Consider the following 21,570-nt stretch of genomic DNA (forward strand, 5'->3'; position numbering starts at 1 on the left):
CCCCCCCCCGGCCCCCCCACTTCCTCAGGAAGCTGGGATCCTCCAGACTGTAAGGGTACCTGGAGAGGGGATGGGGCCGAGTTTCTCCCGATCTCAGTCAGCCCGGGCTCCTGGAAAGTGTCCCAGCCAGGCTCAGTCACTGGGAGCCACGAAGGTTCGCGTCATCTTTAGTTACCTGTATTCTGTCCTGAATGGACGGCCGCCTCCGTAAAGACCCCGGAGACCCCGACAGAGGCGAGCCCTGGTCTGCGGCTTCCTGCCCATCTCCTGCCTGGTTCCTCCCGCAGACCTGGGACAGCTCCCGGCTCTTGCGGGTGACGCTCTCTCTGGCCCCCGTTACACAGGCTAGCTCTGCATGCCCGGTCCTGAGAAGGGGTGGCCGTCCCTGACCCCCAGCCTAGCGCAGGCCCCTTCCAGCAGCAAAGTCACAGATTTCTCCCAGCTGTCTGATTGAATGGGCGCTTCCTCCCTTCATCCTGATTTATAGCTTCCTGCACACTCTGTGCCATGTCCATCGTTCCTAGAGAACTTCTCCCCAAAGCCAGGTGTGTTCTCCCCCCTGTGTGAGATGAGAGAGCTGTGAGTCTGAGATCAAAGAAGGTCTTTAGTCTTTCTCATGAGAAAGGGCACTGCCCTTGTCGCTCAAAGGGCATCCGCCAGGGAGTGCCAGATGTGGAAGCTGGCAGGCTTCTCTTGTCCTGATCCTACCGCCATCTCTAACACCTGTCCTACCTCTGCACTGGCTGGTGAAGCAAGCTCACCACCTTTTCCTGGTGTTAACGCGCAAGTAATTTCAATCTTGCCTCATGCAATTCCTGTCACCAAATTGGGAAATACCCAATCAGAAGTAGACTTGTGGGGTGGCCAGGTAGCACAGCTAGTAAGAGCACCGGCTCCAGTGTCTGGACGACCTGGGGATCGAATCTGGGCTCAGACACTTTGCACCCACCCAGAAACACCTGGCCGTGTAACCTTGAGCAAATTACTTAACCCCAATTGCTTAGGGGCGGCCAGGTGGCTCAGCGAGTAAGAGCACTGGCTCCAGTGTTGGGATGACCTGGGGATCAAAACCGGGCTCAAATACTTAGCACCACACCCTGAAATAACTGGCCATGTAACCTTGAGCAAGTTACTTAACCGCAATTGCTTAAAAAAAAGTGGACTTCTTTGGTTTTCTTTCAAATTACCTTGTTTTGGGAAAATCCAGAGTAAATGGGGAGACTGAACTGGCTTACAAAGTATGGAGAAGACAGGAATGAATGTAAGAGGGAGGTAAGAAAAATGACCCTTCACTGTGACTCATCTCTCACAGATGGCAATAACTGGGATGTCTGAACCTTTGGGAGAAGGATTGATGAGGGGCAGGCTCTGGGAGACCCTTGGACTGTTCTTGAATCTTCTCATTTGAAGAGGCATTTGCCTGAGGCCAAAAGCCTTTCAGGCTCAGCCCAAATCTGCATTACTGGCCAGGCCCTTCATTGTCCAGCTAGAATGTAAAGACACTTGAGAGTTAAATAGTCCAATCCCCATTATTTTATAGGAGGAAATTGAAGCCTAGAGAATGGATTTGACCAAAGGTAAACCCTAACCCTTAAAGACTGTGAGAATCACTTCATGAAAACAGTCCATGGAGTTTTGAGAAAAGCATTTTATATCATCAATTAGAATAAAGCTGAGAAATGTCTTACTATGGAATGTGTCTCCCTGGGTGTGTTCTGTGAGGCAGGTTTATTGGTGGAGGAAAAAAAGAGAATAGCTGATGTGAAATGTCTTCCTTATCAGAACCCTTCTAAGAGATATGTTCAGTTTTTTCAATGAAATAAGAGACCAAGTTATTAACTAAGAAGTTGAGAGTGGGCAGAGAAGAAGTTATAAAGGAAGGCTGGGGATGAATGAAATGATTTAGAAAAGCTGCTGTGGTGAGTGGCATAGGGAATCAGCTTGGGACATCTCAGAGAATTGCCTTACCACAATGAGGGTCCAGCTGAGATGATGTAGCCTAATTTGGATGAATAAGAGCTACCTGGTGTACAGCTCACACTCTACATAGATGATATTATGATACAGGGAAACAATGTAAAAGGAGTAAACAGTTTCAGGCTTTTAATTGAGCATACGAAAAGCAAAGGGTGGGAACTTAACCCCGCAAAGATTCTAGGGCCAGCTCAAAATGAAAAATTTTGGAGTATACAATGGAATTAAGGGGCTGTGACAGATTCTTCCACAAGCCCAACAAAAGGTTCAGGATTTTCCTATCATTACCAATAAGAAAGAGGCCCAAAAGTTTCTAAGATTATTTGGATATTGGAGACATCACATTTTGCATATGGGACAGATTTTGAAATCCTTATATAAAGTGACTAGGAAGAAATATGAGTACCCCAGCTTCTCACAGAATTGAACATACACAAGAAACCAGGATAATTAATTAAATGGAAATGGTATATTCAAAATAGATCTAAAACAGGCAAAAGTAGAATTTCTGCTCTATATGAATCTATATGAAATATCAACACTGAGGGACATGATACATCCCCTGAACAGTTGGTAGTCCTTGGTAAGATGGGAGGATATGATGGATTAACTGAAGAGAAGAAACATGCATGGTTTACTGATGGGACAGCAAAATATTCTGGCCATAAAAGACACTGGAAAGCAGTAGCCTATGAAGGATGTAGTAGGTGGACTTTGGTAAGTATTGGGAGAGGTGGAAGTAGTCAATATGCTGAACTTATGGCAGGACATCAATCCATCAACATAGAATGGATATATATTCCATATTATGTACAAAAATCTAGATTAATTGAAAGAATGAATTACTGAAAGAACAGTTAAGAAAGTTTTCTAATAATTCATATCAACATTGGAAGGACAATTTATTCACTCCTTTACATACTTTGAACAGGGAGGAAGTACACCTCTAATCAGGATGGCCCCAAAACTGCAAATTAATAAACAGCAGACACATAAGATTCCAAAAATTGAGTATTGGACTGTGAGGCCAGCTGTGCCAGCACTGTATCCAGGAACACCTGCTGCAGCAGAATTTGATTTAGATTCTCTAGAGGACTTTTGTTTGGATACAAAAGAAATAAGGAAAACTCTATGGGAATATGGATGCAATTCCATAAAAATCATTTAGGATGAGTATTACCTAAATCAGGGTTAGCATCTCAAGGAATACATGTATTGGCTAAAGTAATAGATTCTAATTATCAAGGAGAAATTATTTTGACATTCTAAAATTTAGATGAAGAACTCATACAGCTTTGTAAAAATGATAGAATAGTTCAAGTAATTATTATTCCTTGTAAACAATAGCCCTGGTGAAAACTGATCCTCCTTCCAAAATAACTATCAGAGGAACGAAAAATTTGGTTCTACTGATAGAATGAAATTGAGAGCTAAAGTATGGGCAAAGAGAGGAAGCCAGACGATGCTACAAAGGCTGTGGAAATTATAGCACACAGGAATGATAATACTGTAACTTGTTTATTGAGGGGAAGATGATTAACAAAGTGTACCCTGAACTCTAAGTCTACTGTGAATGAGGCTGATAGTTCATGAACTGCAGAAGCACAGCTGATCCTATGGGTTTCTTTTTGGCTTTCTCTGCTAAATTTGTTTGTGAGATTTGTTTCCTGCATGTTCAGTACCCTCCACCTGCAGATGCTGGATTGCTTAAGCCAGATGTCACCCCTGTCCACGACTGTGATGTGTCAGCCTTGGAACTGGTGTCAACCAAGGCCCAGATGCAAGCAAAGAACTGACATCTCATATGGGACCTATTAGGGCAGGGAAAGCTCTATGTTCAATTTCAGCAGGAAATAGCTGTGAAAGAAGAGACCTTTCCCCATTACCTCAAGATTTAAAGCCCCATTCATTTGAGGGGGGAATGGTGAGATGTTTCTGCTCAAGCCCCAAGTGTAAGATACTGTTTCATGGGCTCATTTTGTGTTATTCCTGTTATACTGCTGTAAAGTTCTTTTGAAACCAGTTACCCCTAATCTTCCATTAATCTATAATGAATTGCATTGTTAAAGTATTTTTGCTGTGTAAAGGACAAGAAAGATCTTGGGGCCGAATATGATGGGAATGGAAATTTGAAGATCTTCACTGCCCCTTAACATGCCTAAAGGAATCGACAGTTCTTTCTTCCTTTGAAGATATTCCCTGCACCTTAATAGGCTGAACTTAATCACATGGAACCTGTGGTGGGAGGAACTTGTTGAAGGGTGGAGCAGAGGCCACAGGGAGCTGGGAGTTAGAGCTAGACTAGACAGATGGGAGGAGAGTACACATTTTAGGCAAGAAGACAAAAAGGCTCATGATTAAAAGTTGGCTTTTTGCCATGTGCGGTGACAGCTAGGCATATGTTGGTCTGTGGGAAGGCTAAAGGATGGTGTGGCTCTCTGTGCTGTCATGAATTACTAACTTCTTTGCTACTATGGTGGCTTTAGTTTCTTGGTGTTGGGATTTGGCTTTCTGGTGTCTGAATAAATGTTTTGCTTCTGTCTTATATGGAGAAAGTCTGTTATATCTTCTGATTCAGAATTACATTGACATATTCATAATCACAGCCAGTGCTCTGAATATTGCATTGGCGTCCTCTGTGTAAAGGCTTTAACATACTGCTTGCATTAATAAATTTTTTTTTTTCAATATGGATTCTCTGATGTTTAACTAGAGAAGAGCTTCCCCGGAAAGCCTTTCCACAGAGGCTGCATTCATAAGGTTTCTCCCCAGTGTGTATTCTCTGATGTAGGGTAAGACTGCTTCTCTGTGTAAAAGCCTTTCTACATTTATTGCATTCATATGGCTTCTCTCCAGTGTGGATTCTCTCATGTTTGGTCAGATTAGTCCTCCTTGTAAAAGACTTTCCACACTGATTACATTTATAAATTTTCTCTCCAGTGTGGATTCTTCCATGTTCAGCAAGACTGAAGCTCTCTCTAAAAGCCTTTCCACATTGATGGCATTCATAAGGTTTCTCCCCAGTATGGATTCTCTGATGTACAGTAAGATTTGACATCTTTGTAAAAGCCTTTCCACACTGATTACATTCATAAGGTTTCTCTCCAGTGTGGGTTCTCTGATGTACAGTAAGATTGGACATCTTTGTAAAAGCCATTCCACATTGATTACATTCATAAGGTTTCTCTCCAGTGTGGATTCTCTGATGTATGGTAAGATTGGCCGCCTTTGTAAAAGATTTTCCACATTGAACACATCCATAAAGTTTCTCTCCAGTGTGGATTCTCCCATGTTCAACAAGACTGAAGCGGTCTCTAAAAGCCTTTCCACACTGATTGCATTCATAAGGTTTCTCCCCAGTGTGGATTCTCTGATGTAGGGTGAGCCTGTCTCTCCATGTAAAAGCTTTTCCACATTGATTACATTCATAAGGTTTCTCTCCAGTGTGGATTCTTTGATGTACGGTAAGATTGCCTCTACGTGTAAAAGCCTTTCCACATAGATTACATTTATAAGGTTTCTCTCCAGTGTGGATTCTCTGATGTATGGTAAGATGGGCCCACTGTGTAAAAGATTTTCCACATTGATTACATACATAGAGTTTCTCTCCAGTGTGGATTCTCTGATGTATGGTAAGATGGGTCCACTGTATAAAAGATTTTCCACACTGGTTACACTCATAAAGTTTCTCTCCAGTGTGGATTCTCTGATGTACAGTAAGATTGCCTCTACGTGCAAAAGCTTTTCCACATTGATTACATTCATAAGGTTTCTCTCCAGTGTGGGTTCTTTGATGTAAGGTAAGATAGGACATCTTTGTAAAAGCCTTTCTACACTGATTACATTCATAAGGTTTCTCTCCAGTGTGGATTCTCTGATGTACAGTAAGACTGGACATCTTCATAAAAGTCTTTCCACACTGATTACATTCATAAAGTTTCTCTCCAGTGTGGATTCTCTGATAAAGACCAGAGATTTCTCTCCAAATGAAGTCACAGGGACCACCACCCACGAATCTTTCCTCCCGAGTTTCTTCCACAGAAAGGCTGAGTTCTGCAGGTCTGATCCCTCCTCCTGAAAGAAACAAGAAAACACATACACAGACACATATATAATTCTATCCCCTTCCTGTCACTGGAACAACATAAATTCCTTTACATTCTCTTTCCCCAGGCAAAGAGAAAAGTCTTCAAAATTCAAAAGTCTTTAACTGGGCAGATCCCATTATTTCAAAATGCTATTAGCTCCCATCCCAAGGATGATTTAATTTACAAAGAGCTTCACACACAGTGACATGGGATCCTCACAACAAACCTGTGACAGAGGCAGAGTGTTCTTGTCCCATTCACAACTCAGGCGTGAGCTCAGAATGGCTGAGTGACTTGACCCAAAATTCCAAATATGAGGTATGAACTCCGACCTGTGACTTAGCATGTCCTGTCCACAGTACAAGAAAGTTTGCTTCCAATAAATCTTTCCTTCTCACTTTCATCGTTTGTACTTTCAATCCTTTCTTCACAAATATTATGCCATTTGGTGCACACATACTAAATATTCAAATTATTTCATGATCTCTCATATTCGTAAATATGATGTAATGACCCTAGAAAAACCTTCAATGCTTTTTTTCTGTTGTAGTATTTGAGGTCACATGAACAATGCCAGTGCTATTTTGTGTATTGACCTAAAACATAAGAATTCTGGACCATTTAAAATTTTCCAAAAAAAAAAAAAATTTTTTTTTTTTTGGCAAGGCAGTCAGTGTCAAGGGACTTGTCTAGGGTCATGTATCTCTAGCTGGATTTGAATTCAGATCCTCCTGATTCTAGGACCAGTACTCCATCAACTGAACCAACTAGCTGCCCCTTCACCTATTAAATTATTTTGATTAAATTATTTCCTTTTTTAAAAAAGTTGCCTCTAAATGATTCTTCTCACTACAATAAAAATAAAAACCTTATAAACTGGACATGTATAACCCATGTAATATTGCTCAACATCTCATGGAAGGGAGGGGGGAAAGGGAAAAGGAATTTGGAATTTTAAATTTAATCTAATGTTTAAAAGCTGTTTTAATACTGAATAGATGAAAACAAACATTATATTAAAAATAAAATATGTACTAAAAAATAAAAAATCCATATTATAAAACACACCTTTGAAAATGCATGGCATTTCCCATGTCTGAAAATATGTGTCTTGTACATGAATTTGACTCTAACATCCTTTTGTAATCAAGTGGACAGCCTACTTCCCTATAAGTCCTCTTGAAGCTCTTTCCCATGTAAGGGTTCACAGACCCCTTGGAGGTTCTAGACAGGTCTCCAAAGGATTTGAACAAAAAGTCTGTCAATGGCACCTTAAGCAGTTCATGGTTCTCTCTTTCTTGCAACCACTCACCTCTAAGCAGTCACCTTTGTTAGGTTCTGACCCTGGTGGAAGCTGAGCAGACCTAACAATGAAGACCACAGAGGTCATTTTCTAGACTCTTCAAGGGTCTCCTTTCATGGGACACCTTCAAGGCTCTAACTCCCAGCTCTCTAAATGGAAGTGGTCATCCTTTAGGACCCCAGAGCTAAGCAAAGGGTCTGGGCTGCAGCAAGATCATAATCAATGGTTGTTGGCTTGAAGAAGGTCTAACAGAGGTCATACTGGCGATCAGAACCCCTTTTGGCACTTCATGCCCCAAATTCCAAATAGAAACTTCATATAATTTTCCATTTCCCTCTTAATCTCGGTTACATTGGCTTCATTTGTACAGAAACTTTTCAATTTAATGTAATAAAAATTAAACGTTTTGTATTTTATAATGCTAACTCTTGTTTCATCATAAAATCTTCCCTTCTCTGACAGGAAAACTATTCCTTGCTCTCCCAGATTGCTTACAGTATCAGCCTTTATACCTAGATCATGCATCCATTTCGACTTGATTTTGGTATATGCTGTTAGATACTGGTCCATGCCCCGTTTCTGCCATACTATATTCCAGTTTTCGAAGCAGTTTTTGTCAAATAGTGAGTTCTTATCCAGAAAACTGGGGTCTTTGGGTTTATCAAACCATAGATTGCTATAGTCATTGGCTGCTGAGTCTCGTGTACCCAATCTATTGCATTGATCCACTACTTTGCTCCCCAGCCAGTACCAACTAGTTTTGATGACTGTTGCTGTTTAATACAGATTAAAATCTGGTATGGCTAGGCTACCTTCCTTAGTATTTCTTTTCATTAATTCTGTGGGTATTCTGGACCTTTTGTTCTTCCAAATGAATTTTGTTACTAATTTTTTTAGCTCTATAAAGTAATTTATTTGGTGGATTGATTGGCATGGCTCTAAATATGTAATTTTAATTTAGGCAAAATTGTCATTTTTATTATATTAGCTCAACCCAACCACAGGCAACTGAAGCTTTTCCACTTAGTTAGATCTGACTTTATTTGTGTGAAAAGTATTTTTTAATTGTGTTGATATAGGTCCTAGGTTCGTTTTGGAAGGTAGATTCTGAAATATTTTATAATAATGTCTACAGTAACTTTAAATGGAATTTATCCTATTTCCTGCTGTTGAATTTCATTAGAAATATATAGGAATCCTGAGGATTTATGTGGGTTAATTTTATATCCTGCAACTTTGACAAATTTATTATCTTAAAAGTTTTACTTGAGTCTCTAGGATTCTTTAAGTATATCATCATATCATCTGCAAAGAGTGATAGCTTAGTCTCTTCTTGGCCTAACTTGATTCCTTCCATTTCCTTTTCTTCTCTAATTGCTACTGCTAACATTTCTAGTACCAAATTAAATAAGAGGGGCGATAGTGGACATCCTTGTTTCACCCCAATCTTACTGGAAATGCTTCTAGCTTATCCCCATTACATATAATGTTTCCTGATGGTGTAAAGAGATTCTACTTGTTATTTTAAGGAAGACTCCATTTTTCCTATACTTTTCTAGTGTTTTTAATAGGAATGGGTGTTGTATTTTGTCAAAAGCCTTTTCTGCATCAATTGAGATGATCATATGGTTTCTGAGAGTTTTGTTGTTGATGTGATCAAGTATATTGATAGTTTTCCTGATATTGAGCCACTCTGGCATTTCTGGACTAAATTCTACCTGATCAAAGTGTATTATTCTTGTGATGAGTTGGTGTCGTCTTTTTGCTGACATTTTATTTAACAGAATTTTCTAGTAAGAGGGAAATGGAAAATTGAGAAAGAATTTTACAACCATTGTCTCTGATAAAGGCCTTATTTTTAAAATACACAAAGCACTGAGTCAAATATATAAGAATACAAGTCAGAACAGGCAGTTTTCAGAGGATGAAATTAAAGATATCTATAAGCATATCGAAAAGTGCTCTAAATCACTATGGATCAGAGAAATGAAAATCAGAACAAGTCTGAGTACCAAAGCTCACATGTCCAATGGGCTAAGATGACGAAATAGGTAAATGACAAATGCTTGAGAAGATGTGGAAAAATTGGAACACTAATGCGTTGTCGCTGGAGTTGTAAACTGATCCAACCATTCTGGAGAGAAATCTGGAACTGTGCCTAATCCCAAAAAGATCATAGAAGTGGGAAAAAGACCTGTATATACAAAATTATTTATAGCAGCTCTTTTTGTGGGGCTAAGAACTGGAAATCAAGGGGATGCCCATCAACTGGGGAAGGGCTGAACAAGTTGGGGTATATGCATGTAATAGAATACCATTATTCTGTAAGAAATGAGGAGCAAATACTCTGCTAGTGCAGCCAAGATGGTGGTGTAGAAGCAAGAAAACTCCTTAAGATCCCCCCATAACCACCTCAAATACCTATAAAACATGACTTTAATCAAACCTTAGGGCTACAGAAGCCACAAAGTGACAGAGAGATACAAGTCTCCCTATGAGGGCAGGCCGGCAGGAAGGGTCCATCACAGTGTGCTGGGAGCAGAGCCCACAGTTTTACCCTCAGGGCAGCCCAACCAGCCACGCTGGAGGAATTTCGGGAGAGTGGATCACCCGCAGCTATGGTAGTTTCCAGAATTATCCAATGGCTAAATAAAAGGTCATTGTGGACTCTGGCAAGAGGAAGTCCAAGAATTCAGTCCAGCCTCTGCCCCCGGAAGGAGAAGTGGCAGAGAAGCAGGGGCCTGCAGACACTGCCAAATGGCTGCTTCAGAGCTCCCAGCCTGCAGATCGTAGGGGGAACAAGCGACCCCTCTGAGGGGTAATCGTTCTTGCTTTAATCTGCTTGGCTCTGGATCGCTGTCTAGGGTGGAGGTCCTGGGGTGGGTGACCAGGTGCCAGAGCCTGTGGAGGCTTCAGAGAGGGCACCCAATTCATAGTTCCAGCAGTTGTGAAAACCCCAGCAATTTGGGACAAAACTCTTCTCTCTAGAAACAGAGTTCTACAGTGGCAAAAAGCTCACAAGTAGGGTGGCTAGGTGGTGCAGCGAGTAGAGCACCGTCCCTGGAGTCAGGAGGACCTCAGTTCAAATCTGGCATCAGATACTTAACACAAAAACTAGCTCTGTGACCTTGGGCAAGTCACTTAACCCAATTGCCCTACCCTACCCCTTGCAAAAAAAAAAACAAACCTTCAAAAGTCAAGTAATTGAGTGGCAACACGAGCAAGCAAAGGAAGCAAAGCAAGAACAGCAGTCAAACCTTAGATTCCTATTTTGGGGACAAAAAGGATCAAAGCATGGAACAGGAGGAAAACAATGAAGTCAGAACACCTGCACCAAAAGCTTTTAAGAAAAATATGAACTGGTATTAGGCCATGGAGGGCTCAAGAAGGATTTTGAAAACCAAATAAGAGAAGTGGAAGAAAAACTGGGAAGACTAATGAGAATGAAGCAAGAAAACCATGAAAAGAGAGTCAACAACCTGACTGAAGAAAACAACACCTTAAAAATTAGACTATCTTAAATGGCAAAAGAGGCCCACAAAGCAAATGAGGAGAAGAATGCTTCAAAAAGTCGCTTAGGCCAGATGGAAAAGGAACTTCAAAAGCTCACTGAAGAAAATCATTCCTTCAAAAGTAGACAGGAGCAAGTGGAAGCTAATGACTTTATGAGAAATCAAGATACTATAAAACAGATCCAAACAAATGAAAGAATAGAAAGCAATGCTAAATAACTCATTGGAAAAACCACTGACCTGGAAAATAGATCCAGGAGAGGTAATTTAAAATTTATTGGACTACCTGAAAGCCATGACCAAAAAAAGAGCCTAGACATCATCTTTCAAGAAATTATCAAGCAAAACTGCTCTGATATTCTAGAACCAGAGAGAAAAATAGAAATTGAAAGAATTCAACAATTGCCTCTTGAAAAAGATCCCAAAAATAAAACTGCTAGGAATATTATAGCCAGGTTCCGGAGTTCCCAGATCAAGGAGAAAATATTACAAGTGGCCAAGAAGAAACAATTTGAATATTGTGGAAACACAATCAGTATAACACAGGATCTGGCTGCTTCTACATTGAGGGATCAAAAGGCTTGGAATATGAAATTCCAGAGGTCAAAGGAGCTGGGATTAAAACCAAGAATCACCTACCCAGCAAAACTGTATCATGTTTCAGGGGAAAATATGGTCATTCAAGCATTCTTGATGAAAAAACCAGAGTTGAATAGAAAATGTGACATTCAGATACAAGAAGCAAGAGAAGCATGAGAAGGTAAACAGGGAAAAGAAATCATGAGGAACCTATCAAAGTTGAACTATTTATATTCCTACATGGAAGAATGATAATTGTAAGTTATGAAACTTTTCTCAGTATGAGAATAGTTGAAAGGAATATAAATGTATATATATGTATACATATATATGTCTATATAGGAGGGTATATGTGAATATGAATATATATGTGAATGTGTATATATAAATATGTGTACAGGTATACATAGACAGAGGGCACAGGACCAATTGAAGAGGAAGGGATGACACTTAAAAGGTGAAATTGAGAGGTAAAAGAGGAATATAATGAAAGGAGATGGGGAGAGATAAAATGGGGTAAATTATCTCATATAGAAGAGGCAAGCAATAACTATGGAGGAGGGGAAGAACAGGAAGGCAAAAGGGAATGGATCAACCTTATTCTCATTGAATTTGGCTTAGGGAGGGAATGACATACACACTAAATAGGGTATCTCGCCCTACAGGAGAGTAGAGGGGAAGGGGAAGAGAAGGGGGATGATGGAGGGGAGGGAAGGTTGGGGGGGAGGTAGTTACAAACACAAACTTTTGAAAAGGGACAGGGTCAAAGTAGAGAATAGTGGGGTGCATGATAGGATGGAGGGAAATATAGTCAGTCTTTCAGATTATATCAACTATGGAAATGTTTTACATAATTACACATCTACAACCTATACTGAATTGCTTATCTTCCCAGTAATGGTGGGTGATGAGGGAGGAAGGGAAAGAATCTGGAATTCAAAGTTGCAAAATGAAATGTTTAAAAAAAATTCTATTATTTTTTTTTTTACATGCAACTGGGAAATAAGATGTACAGGCACTGGGGCGTGGAGATTCATTTTGGCCTACTGGAAAGTCGGAGGGGGGTTGGAGGAGGATGTAGGAGAGAGCAGATTGGGGGAGGGGGAATACAGTGGGATTGCTGTTTTGGGGTGGTGGGTAGGGGAAAAATGGGAAGAAAGTTTGTAACTCAAAATCTTGTGCAAATGAATGATGCAAAGTAAAAGTAAACAAAATTTAATTTTAAAAAATTAAAATTAAAAAAAAAAGAAACGAGCAGACGGACTTCATATCAACCTGGAGAAACTTATATAAAATGATGCTGAGTGAGAAGAGCAGAAGCAGGAGAAATGTGGACACAATTACAGACGTGTGTGTATGACACCTGACTTCCATAGACTGGGCTCCTCTCAGCAATGCAAGGTTAGAAGACAACTCCAAAAGACTCATGATGGAAAGAGACGTCCGCGGGGCGGCCAGGTAGCACAGTGAGTAAGAGCACCGGCCCCAGTGTCGGGATGACCTGGGGATCGAATCCGGGCTCGGATACTCAGCACCACACCCAGAAATAACTGGCCGTGTAACCTTGAGCAAGTTACTTAACCCCAACTGCTTAAAAAAAAAAGAAAAAAAAGAAAGAGACGTCCACATCCAGAGAAAGAGCTACAGAGCCTGAATGCAGACTGAAGCAAACTACATACTCTCTTTTTCTTGTTTTGTTTGGTTTCCTCTTTCTAATTGTTCATTCCATTGGGTATAATCCTTCTTTACAACCTGACAAATTTTTACTGTGAAAGGATTGTGGAAAGGAATCATGTAAACTAAAAGTAAATAAAAAAATTTAAAGAAAAAAAATTTCATATAAAACGATAAATTTGTCCCTGGAAGGGAGCTGAAAGGACATGGAGTCCAATCCCCTTATTTTACATATAGGGAAACTGAGGCTCCATGGTTCAGTGACTGGCTCAGGAAGGCACTGCTAACAAAAAATCTGAAAAAGAGTCCCAAGGCAGGCCTTCCTGCCCACAAATCTAGCACTTCCTTCACCACAACACATAGCAGCCTCTCACAATCACAGCTCTCATATGCCTGCTTTCACCTCACTCACCTGGACAGAGGCTCCTCAGGCCTTCTTCCTCCAGGATCCAGGGTGCTTCCCTTTGTTCAAAATAAGAGATCACATCTTCTCTGGGACCTGGAAGCCCTGGGGGTGGGGAATCAGGGATGAGGAAGGAGAGAGACTTGTAGGGAAAGGGGTGAGGATACAGAGCTGCTCATTTGGAGATCACTCCATTCTGGTCACACGCAGGAGTCTGTACTGAGCCCTTAGTGCTTGTGATACAAAGAACCCAAAGCAGGACATGTTGTACAACCTGTTGTGAGGAACAGCCAAACCCTCTGCCCCCATCCTGTCATGCTCCATTCTGGCAGAGACTCCTAGATCCAAAACTGGGTAAAAGGGTAACTGTGTCAGATCAGCCTCAAGCCCATGCAACAGACACCTTGATGCATCACCCTTTGCCCTGCCTCCTGCCTGGATCCTCACTCCCTGACCTCCATATACACTCTATGCACTGTTCACTCAGGGGGTGTTTGCCTCCTTGAGGGAGAGTCTCCCTTTTTGGTCCAAATGCTATTTCTCAGTCAGTCTGTTATTCCTCGCACCCAAAGGGGCATGCAAGCAAGGACCCCAGGGCGGTTTTGAGGAATTCTGAGGGAAAGTTCCTATAGCATTTATTTTAGGAAGAGTTGGGGGAGAAAATCATAGAACCATTTTGGAGTCAGAGAATTTGATCCTGTGCACCTTCTTCATGAAAGGATGGACCCACTGCATGGTTTCCATTGTCCTGATATCAGAGGCAGCTGGTGGTGCAGTGGAGAGAGCCCTGGGCCTGGAGTCAGGAAGGTCTGAGTTTAAATACAGCTTCAGAGAGTTGGGAGCTCTGTGCCCCTGGACAAGTCACTTAACCTCTTCTTGCCTCAGTTTCTCATATGTAAAATGGCATAAAAATATGACCTAACCTGGAAGGTTATTATGGGGATGAAATGACATAATATGGCAAAGAAAGACCTTGGTCCACTCCCTGGCAAATAGGAGGTGAATGTAAATGCTTTTTCACTTCCCTTCCTTTCCCATCATCTGTGTGGGAAGTTTAGGGAAAGATGAAGAAGGATTAAGGACAAACCTGCTACACCAGCCACAAGTCAGAGCTATGAGCTACCAATGTGCGCTTGTTAAACAGAAGAATATTCCAAATATTAGGCCCATCCCAAGAGGAAGGGGTTGCAAGGAAAAGCTGCCTGAGAACTTCTCAGAGATTTGGCAGCAAAATCCACGTCCAGAAAAGGTTAGACCCAATAACCCCTGAGATTCTTCCACACTGACTGGACCTTTGACCTGAGGCTGCCTAGAACTGTGAGACTGCCTCAGGAACAACAAAGGAAAGCCTCAGCTTCCTATTACACAATGCAAAGACTTTCTATAGGAAAACCAGGGAGCAGGAGGACTCTGTCTCTTGGGCACAAGAGCCCAACACTCTTCTCTGATGACTGACAGATGTTCCAAAGCCTGCATACCAGGGAATGAAGACGTTCCCTTTGGTTGCTGACTCAGAGTGAGCAGGGGGAGTGTCCTTACCCAGGGACAGCAGGTTCTGGGCATTCTCCAGCATGACCTCCTTGTACAGCTCCTTCTGAGGATGGTCCAAGAGGCCCCACTCCTCCTGGGTGAAGTCCACGGCCACGTCCTTTAATGTCACTGTCTCCTCCATCATTAAAAGTCATAGAATGGAGAGCTGAAAGACACGTCAGAGTTAAATAGTCCAATCCTCATCACTTTATGAGAGGAAATTTCAGAGTCACCTCTTGAAACCATGGTCAGTAAAAATCTAAAGAAATTTTGAGAAAATTCATATTCACATTCAATTGTGAGAAAACAGCATAAAATGTAACAAAGTCTTATTAATTAAGGAGTATGTGTCCCTGTGGAATCAGAGAGAAAATGTGTGTTCTGTCCCTGAGGCAGGTTCATCTCTGGAGGAGAAAGAGAAAGGGGGATGTGAAATTCCTTCCATATCAGAACTGATGTGATATAGTGTGATGGAAAGTCTGTGAGAAGCTGGCAGGTACAGTGCATTCTGGGGGGAAAACAGACATTTAATATAATCACTGAAAAGAGAATGAAGATAAAGATCCTGCTTGCTTCCTGGGTGGATGAAATAAAGTCTTATCTACATGAAAACAGGATTCCAGAAAGATCCTCATCAGAATGTGGCCAGCACTGAGTGGTGAGAGACAGTCCCCAGCAGAGCTTGTGTTCTCCTGGGCCCTCCTGGGCTCTCTTGGCAACACTGAATGCTGCCTTACTCCAGGATCTCAAGGAGAGTTCAAGCTGGGGACCGGAGAGCTTTCAGTGCCCCTCAAGGGGCCTGATCTGTGGCAAAGTTGATGGAGGCTTCCCTTGCCCACAACAGGATTCGAGTCCTGCAGGCTCCTGATCTGGTTTTCAGCCTTCTTGGCAACAGTAAATCTACTGAAGTTGGCCATATCAGCCACTGGCATACCCGGCAGGTCCTGTGTTAGACTGGGATTCCTGCCTGGTGATTATTGTGCATGTTTTAGGCAGGGACAGGAACTGGGCCTGAGCCCCTGCTCCCCTCCTGGGATCTGAGCCAGACCAACATTGGATGCTGAACCTGCTTCTCTCTCGGTATTCCACCTAGAGCCTCCAACAGCTCCTGACCCCTAGGGCTGCCTCGAGGCCCAGGTCCTCACCTATCCAACCCAGGTCTTGGTAGGAAGCCACCAAGATGTCAGTGGGCACCTGGTCTAAGGCACTGGGATCCCCAAGCCAGATTCCACCCTCTGCTCCTCCCACTCTCTCCCCCATTTGCCATCTATTGTCCAGCTCTGCTGATTTCACCTTCCCAACCTCTCTCAAACAGGATCACTTCTCCCCCACCCAATACTGTCCCACCCAGGTCCAAGCTCTCATCCCTTCATACAGAGGCCATTGCTACAGCCTGCTGGTGGGTCTGCCTGCCTCAGGCTTCTCCCCCACTCCAACCTCTCCTCTATTCAGCCACTAAAGTGAGTTTTCCCAAAGGGGACTCTGACCATGTCAGCAGCCTGGCCGTCCACCCAGTAACCACCAGGACAAATACAAATACAAAAGTCATGCAAAGCCCTTTCTGACGTTTTCCCTGCCTACATGTTCTCCTCTATCTGGTGACCCCGGGATTCTGGGTGTTCCCCAAACAAGACCCTCCACCCCTCTGTTCCACACACTCTCAGTGTCCCCCCCATTTCATTGGACAGTCCCACTGTCACACTCTTCCTACAATCTTCCCTAATGCTGCTGTTCTTCTTTAGTCATGCCCGCCTCTTCATGATTTGGGGGTTTCCTTGGCAAAGAAACTGGAGTGATTGGCCACTGCGTTCCGCAGCTCATTTTACAGAGGAAGAAACTGAGGCAAAGAGGGTCAAGTGACTTGCCCAGGGTCATACAACTTCTAAAAGACAGAGGCCTGATTTGAACTCAGGTTTCCTAACTCCAGGCCTGACAGTCTAAATACCGCACCACCCAACTGCCCTACTGGCTGCACTGACATTCTTCTGTTCCAACTTTAGTCTCATCTATGGGAAGCCCTTCCCCACCCCTCTTAATTCTAGTGCTTTCTCGCTTTTGATTAATTCTTATTTTATATCACTCCCCAGTAGCCTGTGAGTTCTTTGAGTAATTATTGTATTGTCTTGTACTGTCTTGTCTTGTATTGTATTGTTTCTTGTCCCTTTCTGTGTCCCAAGCACCTGGTGGATGTTTCTCCATCAATTATCTTAGTGCCAGATTTCTTCCCAGCACTTTTCACCTTCCTCCTCTGCCAAAGCCTCTGCTCCAGCAGTTAGGAAGACTGATCTTGGGGAGCCCCCGGGCTCACATGAAGCCTCAGACACTAATAGCCATGTGACGCTGGGCAAATCCCTTAACATCTGGGAGAGTTTTCTCAACTTATGTAAATTAAGGAAAATGTCTGTGGGCAATGCAGAGAGCGTGTGAGCCAAGGCAGCGAGCTCTCCACAAACAGCTAAGAGATGTGGACAATGTACAGGACCAAATCCTGATGGGGAAACCAGAAAACCTGTGAGTCCTTGGTCTAGGTTGGTACAGGGGGCAAAGGGGAGGTCCGTGGACCCTTGGAACAAGTGTAGAGAGGAAGACTCTGCCCAAGGAGCATTCCCACAATGAAATCCTGAGTACAGGGCAAGAAGATTCAGACCCAGGTCAGGGAACTGAAACAGGACGGCTGCCCCTGGCAGCTCTCTCCCCCTCTACCCAGGCCCAAGTCACATAACCATCTATGCCAAGGGAATCTGTGGAATTCCCAGTTCCACAGGCCCCGGGAAATGAAGCAAGGAAGTGCAGAAGCCTGCAGAAGTAGGGATGTAGTTGAGGCTGGGAAAACAAGCAGGGTGTGGCTTCCAAGGTCCAGCCCAGCCTGCAGTGGAATGACCAGGACAGGAAAGAGAACCTTATAACTCTCCCTGCCTCTCTTAATCAGTACGCAGAGCTTAGTTGATGGCCAGTAGGAAGAAAGCCTGGCAGCAGTCCACTCTTCTAGAGACTGACACCCAGGTCATAAACTTGGAGAGCTCAGAGCAGAAGGGAAACAGTCTGATTCTGGTCTGCATCAGACCACTCTGGGAACACTGAGAGCTCAAAAGCCTCCATCCTGCCCCTGAGATCCTAGAATATGATGAAACTCAGGATCCCAAGGAAGCAGCCACAGGAGCAGCCCAGACATATCCCTCAGGGTGCCACAGACGAAGCAGGCTGGAAGAATGAGCCAACAAAGAAGAACAGCCTCACCATAATGAATGGTTATGGCTGCAAAGGAACTGGAGTCACAAACACAGAAGGGTGACTCATCTCTCCAAGCACTGCCTCCCAAAAACACAGCTGGGGCCAGAATGTCGGGAAGCATGAGAATGAGATGTAAACATGTTTGTAAGTGGAATGAAAGTGCTTGAGGTGAAAAGAAATGAGAGGTGCGGAAGCAAGAATCAAGGAAGTAACAGATTGGTACAAGGGAGACACAACCTTGGCCCAGCAAAACCCCTGTGAAACTTGCAATACGACAAACAGAAGCCACAAGGCAAAAATCAGTATTCAAACAAATCAAAAGACTTTTTTTAAAAAGAAGAAAATGTCATTTATCTCATATCAAAAGCTCACACAGAAAAGAGAGGAAGGGCAAATATAAATAGCATTAAACAATCTGAATGCCATTAAAAGAAAGAGCCTCCAAGTGAGATTTCAAGAAATCCTAAAACTGCCCAGATGTCTTACAACCAGAGCACAAAGTCAAAATGAGGCACAGATCATTTCCTGAAAGAAATCTCTGAGTGGAAACTCCCAGGAACACCACTGCCAAAAAGACAGAGCTAACAGGTGAATAAGGAAAATATAGGAAGAAGTCACAAAAACAAATCAAGTAACAAGGAGCCACTGGATCACACACAATTTGGCAATAACCATCATTTAAAGAGCACAGAGCTTGGAAGAGGACAAGCTAGAAGGCAAAGGATAGGGTCGTATAACCAAGACTAAGTTACCCGAACAAAACTGAGAATAATGATATGGAGTGAAATGACCCTTAAGGAAAGGACTTCCAAGCATTCTGGATGAAAAGGCCATTACAGCAGAGAGCTCTTGAAGTTCAAAGACAACTGAAGAGAAACATCAGAAAGGAAAGAAGGATGACCTAGCCTAGGGGAATAAAAAAAACGGATAAGCTGCTTGCATTAAATTGGGGAAGTGACTCTGCGATCTCTCTCAGGGCTCATAGGAGGAATCAAATCAGAGAAGACCCAGGAGGGAGAAGGAAAGAGAGGAAGAGGAACACACCGAGGTGGGGGGATGGAAAGGAAGGTAGGAAACAGTATCTCACACAAGGACGGACATGAGCAGACATCTATACAAACAAGGAGGAGGGAGTGGGAGGGAACATCTGATGCCTGAACCTTAGTCCTCTGGTCAAAGGAAGAAAGGGAACAGACAACACAAGTTATGTACAGAAACACATTCTGCTCACCAGTGAAGAGAAGGGAAAGGAGAGGAGGAAGAAGGAGGAGGACAAGTTATAGGAGGGATTAGGCCTAAAGAAAAGAAATTCATGTTTTATAATTTTTATCATTCTTTTTGACATGGCAAAGAAAGAGAATCTGAGCTTCATTTATTTTTTGCTTTTTGGAGGGCAATTGGGGTCAAGTGACTTGCCCAAGGTCACATGTCTACTTTTTGTGTTAAGTGTACCAGGTTGGATTTGAACTCAGGTCCTCCTGACTCCAGGGCTGGTGCTCTATTCACTGTGCCACCAAGCCTCCCTGAGGGATTATTCTTAAATGGCATATGGATGAATAAGTTTAACAAATGTAAAGGGATACTGCTGCATTGACTTTGATTTAGCATAAGATCAACTAAGACTGTAGAGGGCCAAGGATGAAGAAACATGCTGCCTGCCACCATGAGGGGAAGGACTCAGGGAGAGAAGAGCTATGTTTTAGGGCACAGCTTGGTGGATGTGTTTTTTCAGTCTGACTCTGCATAGTGTATAGCGGGTTTTGTTCTTCTGTTCTCAGAGTGGGGGAGGGAGCAGGTGGACCTGACTGATACAAAGGTCTGTTACACACCCACTGGAAGTCTGATTAACGCCATGACCGATCACTTCCAGGGGAGCCATGAGGACATGCTTACATCTGGAGAGAAAGGACAGGACGGCTGGTCCGTATCGTTTTCTTTGGCTATAACTAGATAATTTTTTTAAGTTGACTGCACATTCTTCTAATGGGGGATAGTTTGCCCTGCTTCCTCATGGTGGGGGGACGGAAGCAGTGAAAGGGAAGGGACAGATGGCCCATTTCTCATTTTTAAAAAATTTGAATTAAAAATTAGGTACAGAAGCTAGGTGATGCAGTGAATAGAGCACCAGCCCTGGAGTCTGGAGGATCTGAGTTCAAATCAGGTATCTGAGACTTACTGCATGACCTTGGGCAAGTCACTTAACCCAACTGCCTTGCCTTTCTCCTCCCCAAAAAAGGAGGAAAAAATTGTTTTCGGCAAAATATTCTTAAATACATCAATAAAAATTATACAGGGATAAAGATGCCTCTCTTCCAGGGCTGGTTGTGAGATATTTCTAAGGTGCTTAAGTCTGCACCTGGAGCTTAGTAGGTGAGTAATCATAAATGCTGGTTTTCTTCCTTTCAGCCACTCTTGAAGTCAGACTTACCATGAACCTGATGATGGCCATCAAAAGCAGCACCCTCCCCATTTGGGCAGGGCCACCATCTCCTGGAGGTCCGAACTTTCCCAGTCACAGGGTTAAGACAGTTTGGTTTTTTTTCCAACTCACTGGTGACAAAGCTCCACTCCAGGCAGTATTCTGAGGGTCTCTGGGGCAAATTAGTTTGGCTGCCTGGCGACCTAAAGGCCCAAAAGTTGCCCCATGTGAAATCAGGTCCTTCAGATATGAGAGATCGTGCCCTGCTGCCCAGATGAGCTCCCAAATGGAGGGGAGGGAGCCTTGTCTACTCCAGTTAAATGACTCCTAACATCTTTATTGAATGTCCTTTTTATGCTACGCTTAAAATAAAGCTCCTTTTATACTTGTTCAATGACCAAGGAGTGTCTGATTTTTCCATATCATGTAAACTGAGTTTACACCTGAATAAGTTAGAATAAATGAATAAAGGGGTCACCATTAACAGGCAACGGCAATTAAGGGGAAGTTAGAAACAAAAGGGAAGTGGTAGGTGGAGCTGTAGAAAGAGAATCAGCCACAGAGTCAGAAGGAGATGAGGTCAAATCCCACCCCAGGCACTTGAGACTTTACTATTGGCATGACACTGGGTAAGTCATTAATCCCTGATTGTCCCACAGAAGGAAACTGAGAGGGCAGCCAGGGGAGGGCACAGTACAGAAGACACCAGGGTGCCAGGGAATAAGGTTAAAATGAAGAAGATGGGAGCAGGGAAGGGTTGTTATTACTGGAATCATTTTCACAACTATTTTTGTGAAGAAACCATCCCTGAGGCAGGTATCTCCAGCCTCACAGACCCTCCTCTATGCCCATGGGAA

General features: G+C 43.0%; 3 protein-coding genes across 3 annotated transcripts in view; 2 read left to right on the top strand and 1 right to left on the bottom strand.

Moving 5' to 3' along the window:
* The window catches only part of LOC138168284 (zinc finger protein 420-like), a 771,269-nt gene that overhangs the window by 505,727 nt on the left and 243,972 nt on the right, over positions 1-21,570 (top strand). The window lies entirely within an intron of this gene.
* LOC138168287 (zinc finger protein ZFP2-like) overlaps positions 1-21,570 on the top strand; it is a 273,297-nt gene that overhangs the window by 104,810 nt on the left and 146,917 nt on the right. The gene's annotated exons all lie outside the window — the stretch shown is intronic.
* LOC138168295 (zinc finger protein 585A-like) overlaps positions 1-21,570 on the bottom strand; it is a 93,274-nt gene that overhangs the window by 25,751 nt on the left and 45,953 nt on the right. Inside the window, 3 exon segments of the mRNA XM_069097372.1 lie at positions 4,650-6,048; positions 13,543-13,638; positions 15,073-15,229. Of these exon segments, the coding sequence (XP_068953473.1) occupies positions 4,650-6,048; positions 13,543-13,638; positions 15,073-15,208 (1,631 nt within the window). The 5' untranslated portion in view covers positions 15,209-15,229.

Source organism: Petaurus breviceps, unplaced genomic scaffold (genome assembly GCF_028583685.1).
Source record: "Petaurus breviceps papuanus isolate PSGF00001 unplaced genomic scaffold, PetGlider_PUasm1.0 356, whole genome shotgun sequence".
NCBI classification, from domain to species: Eukaryota; Metazoa; Chordata; class Mammalia; order Diprotodontia; family Petauridae; genus Petaurus; species Petaurus breviceps.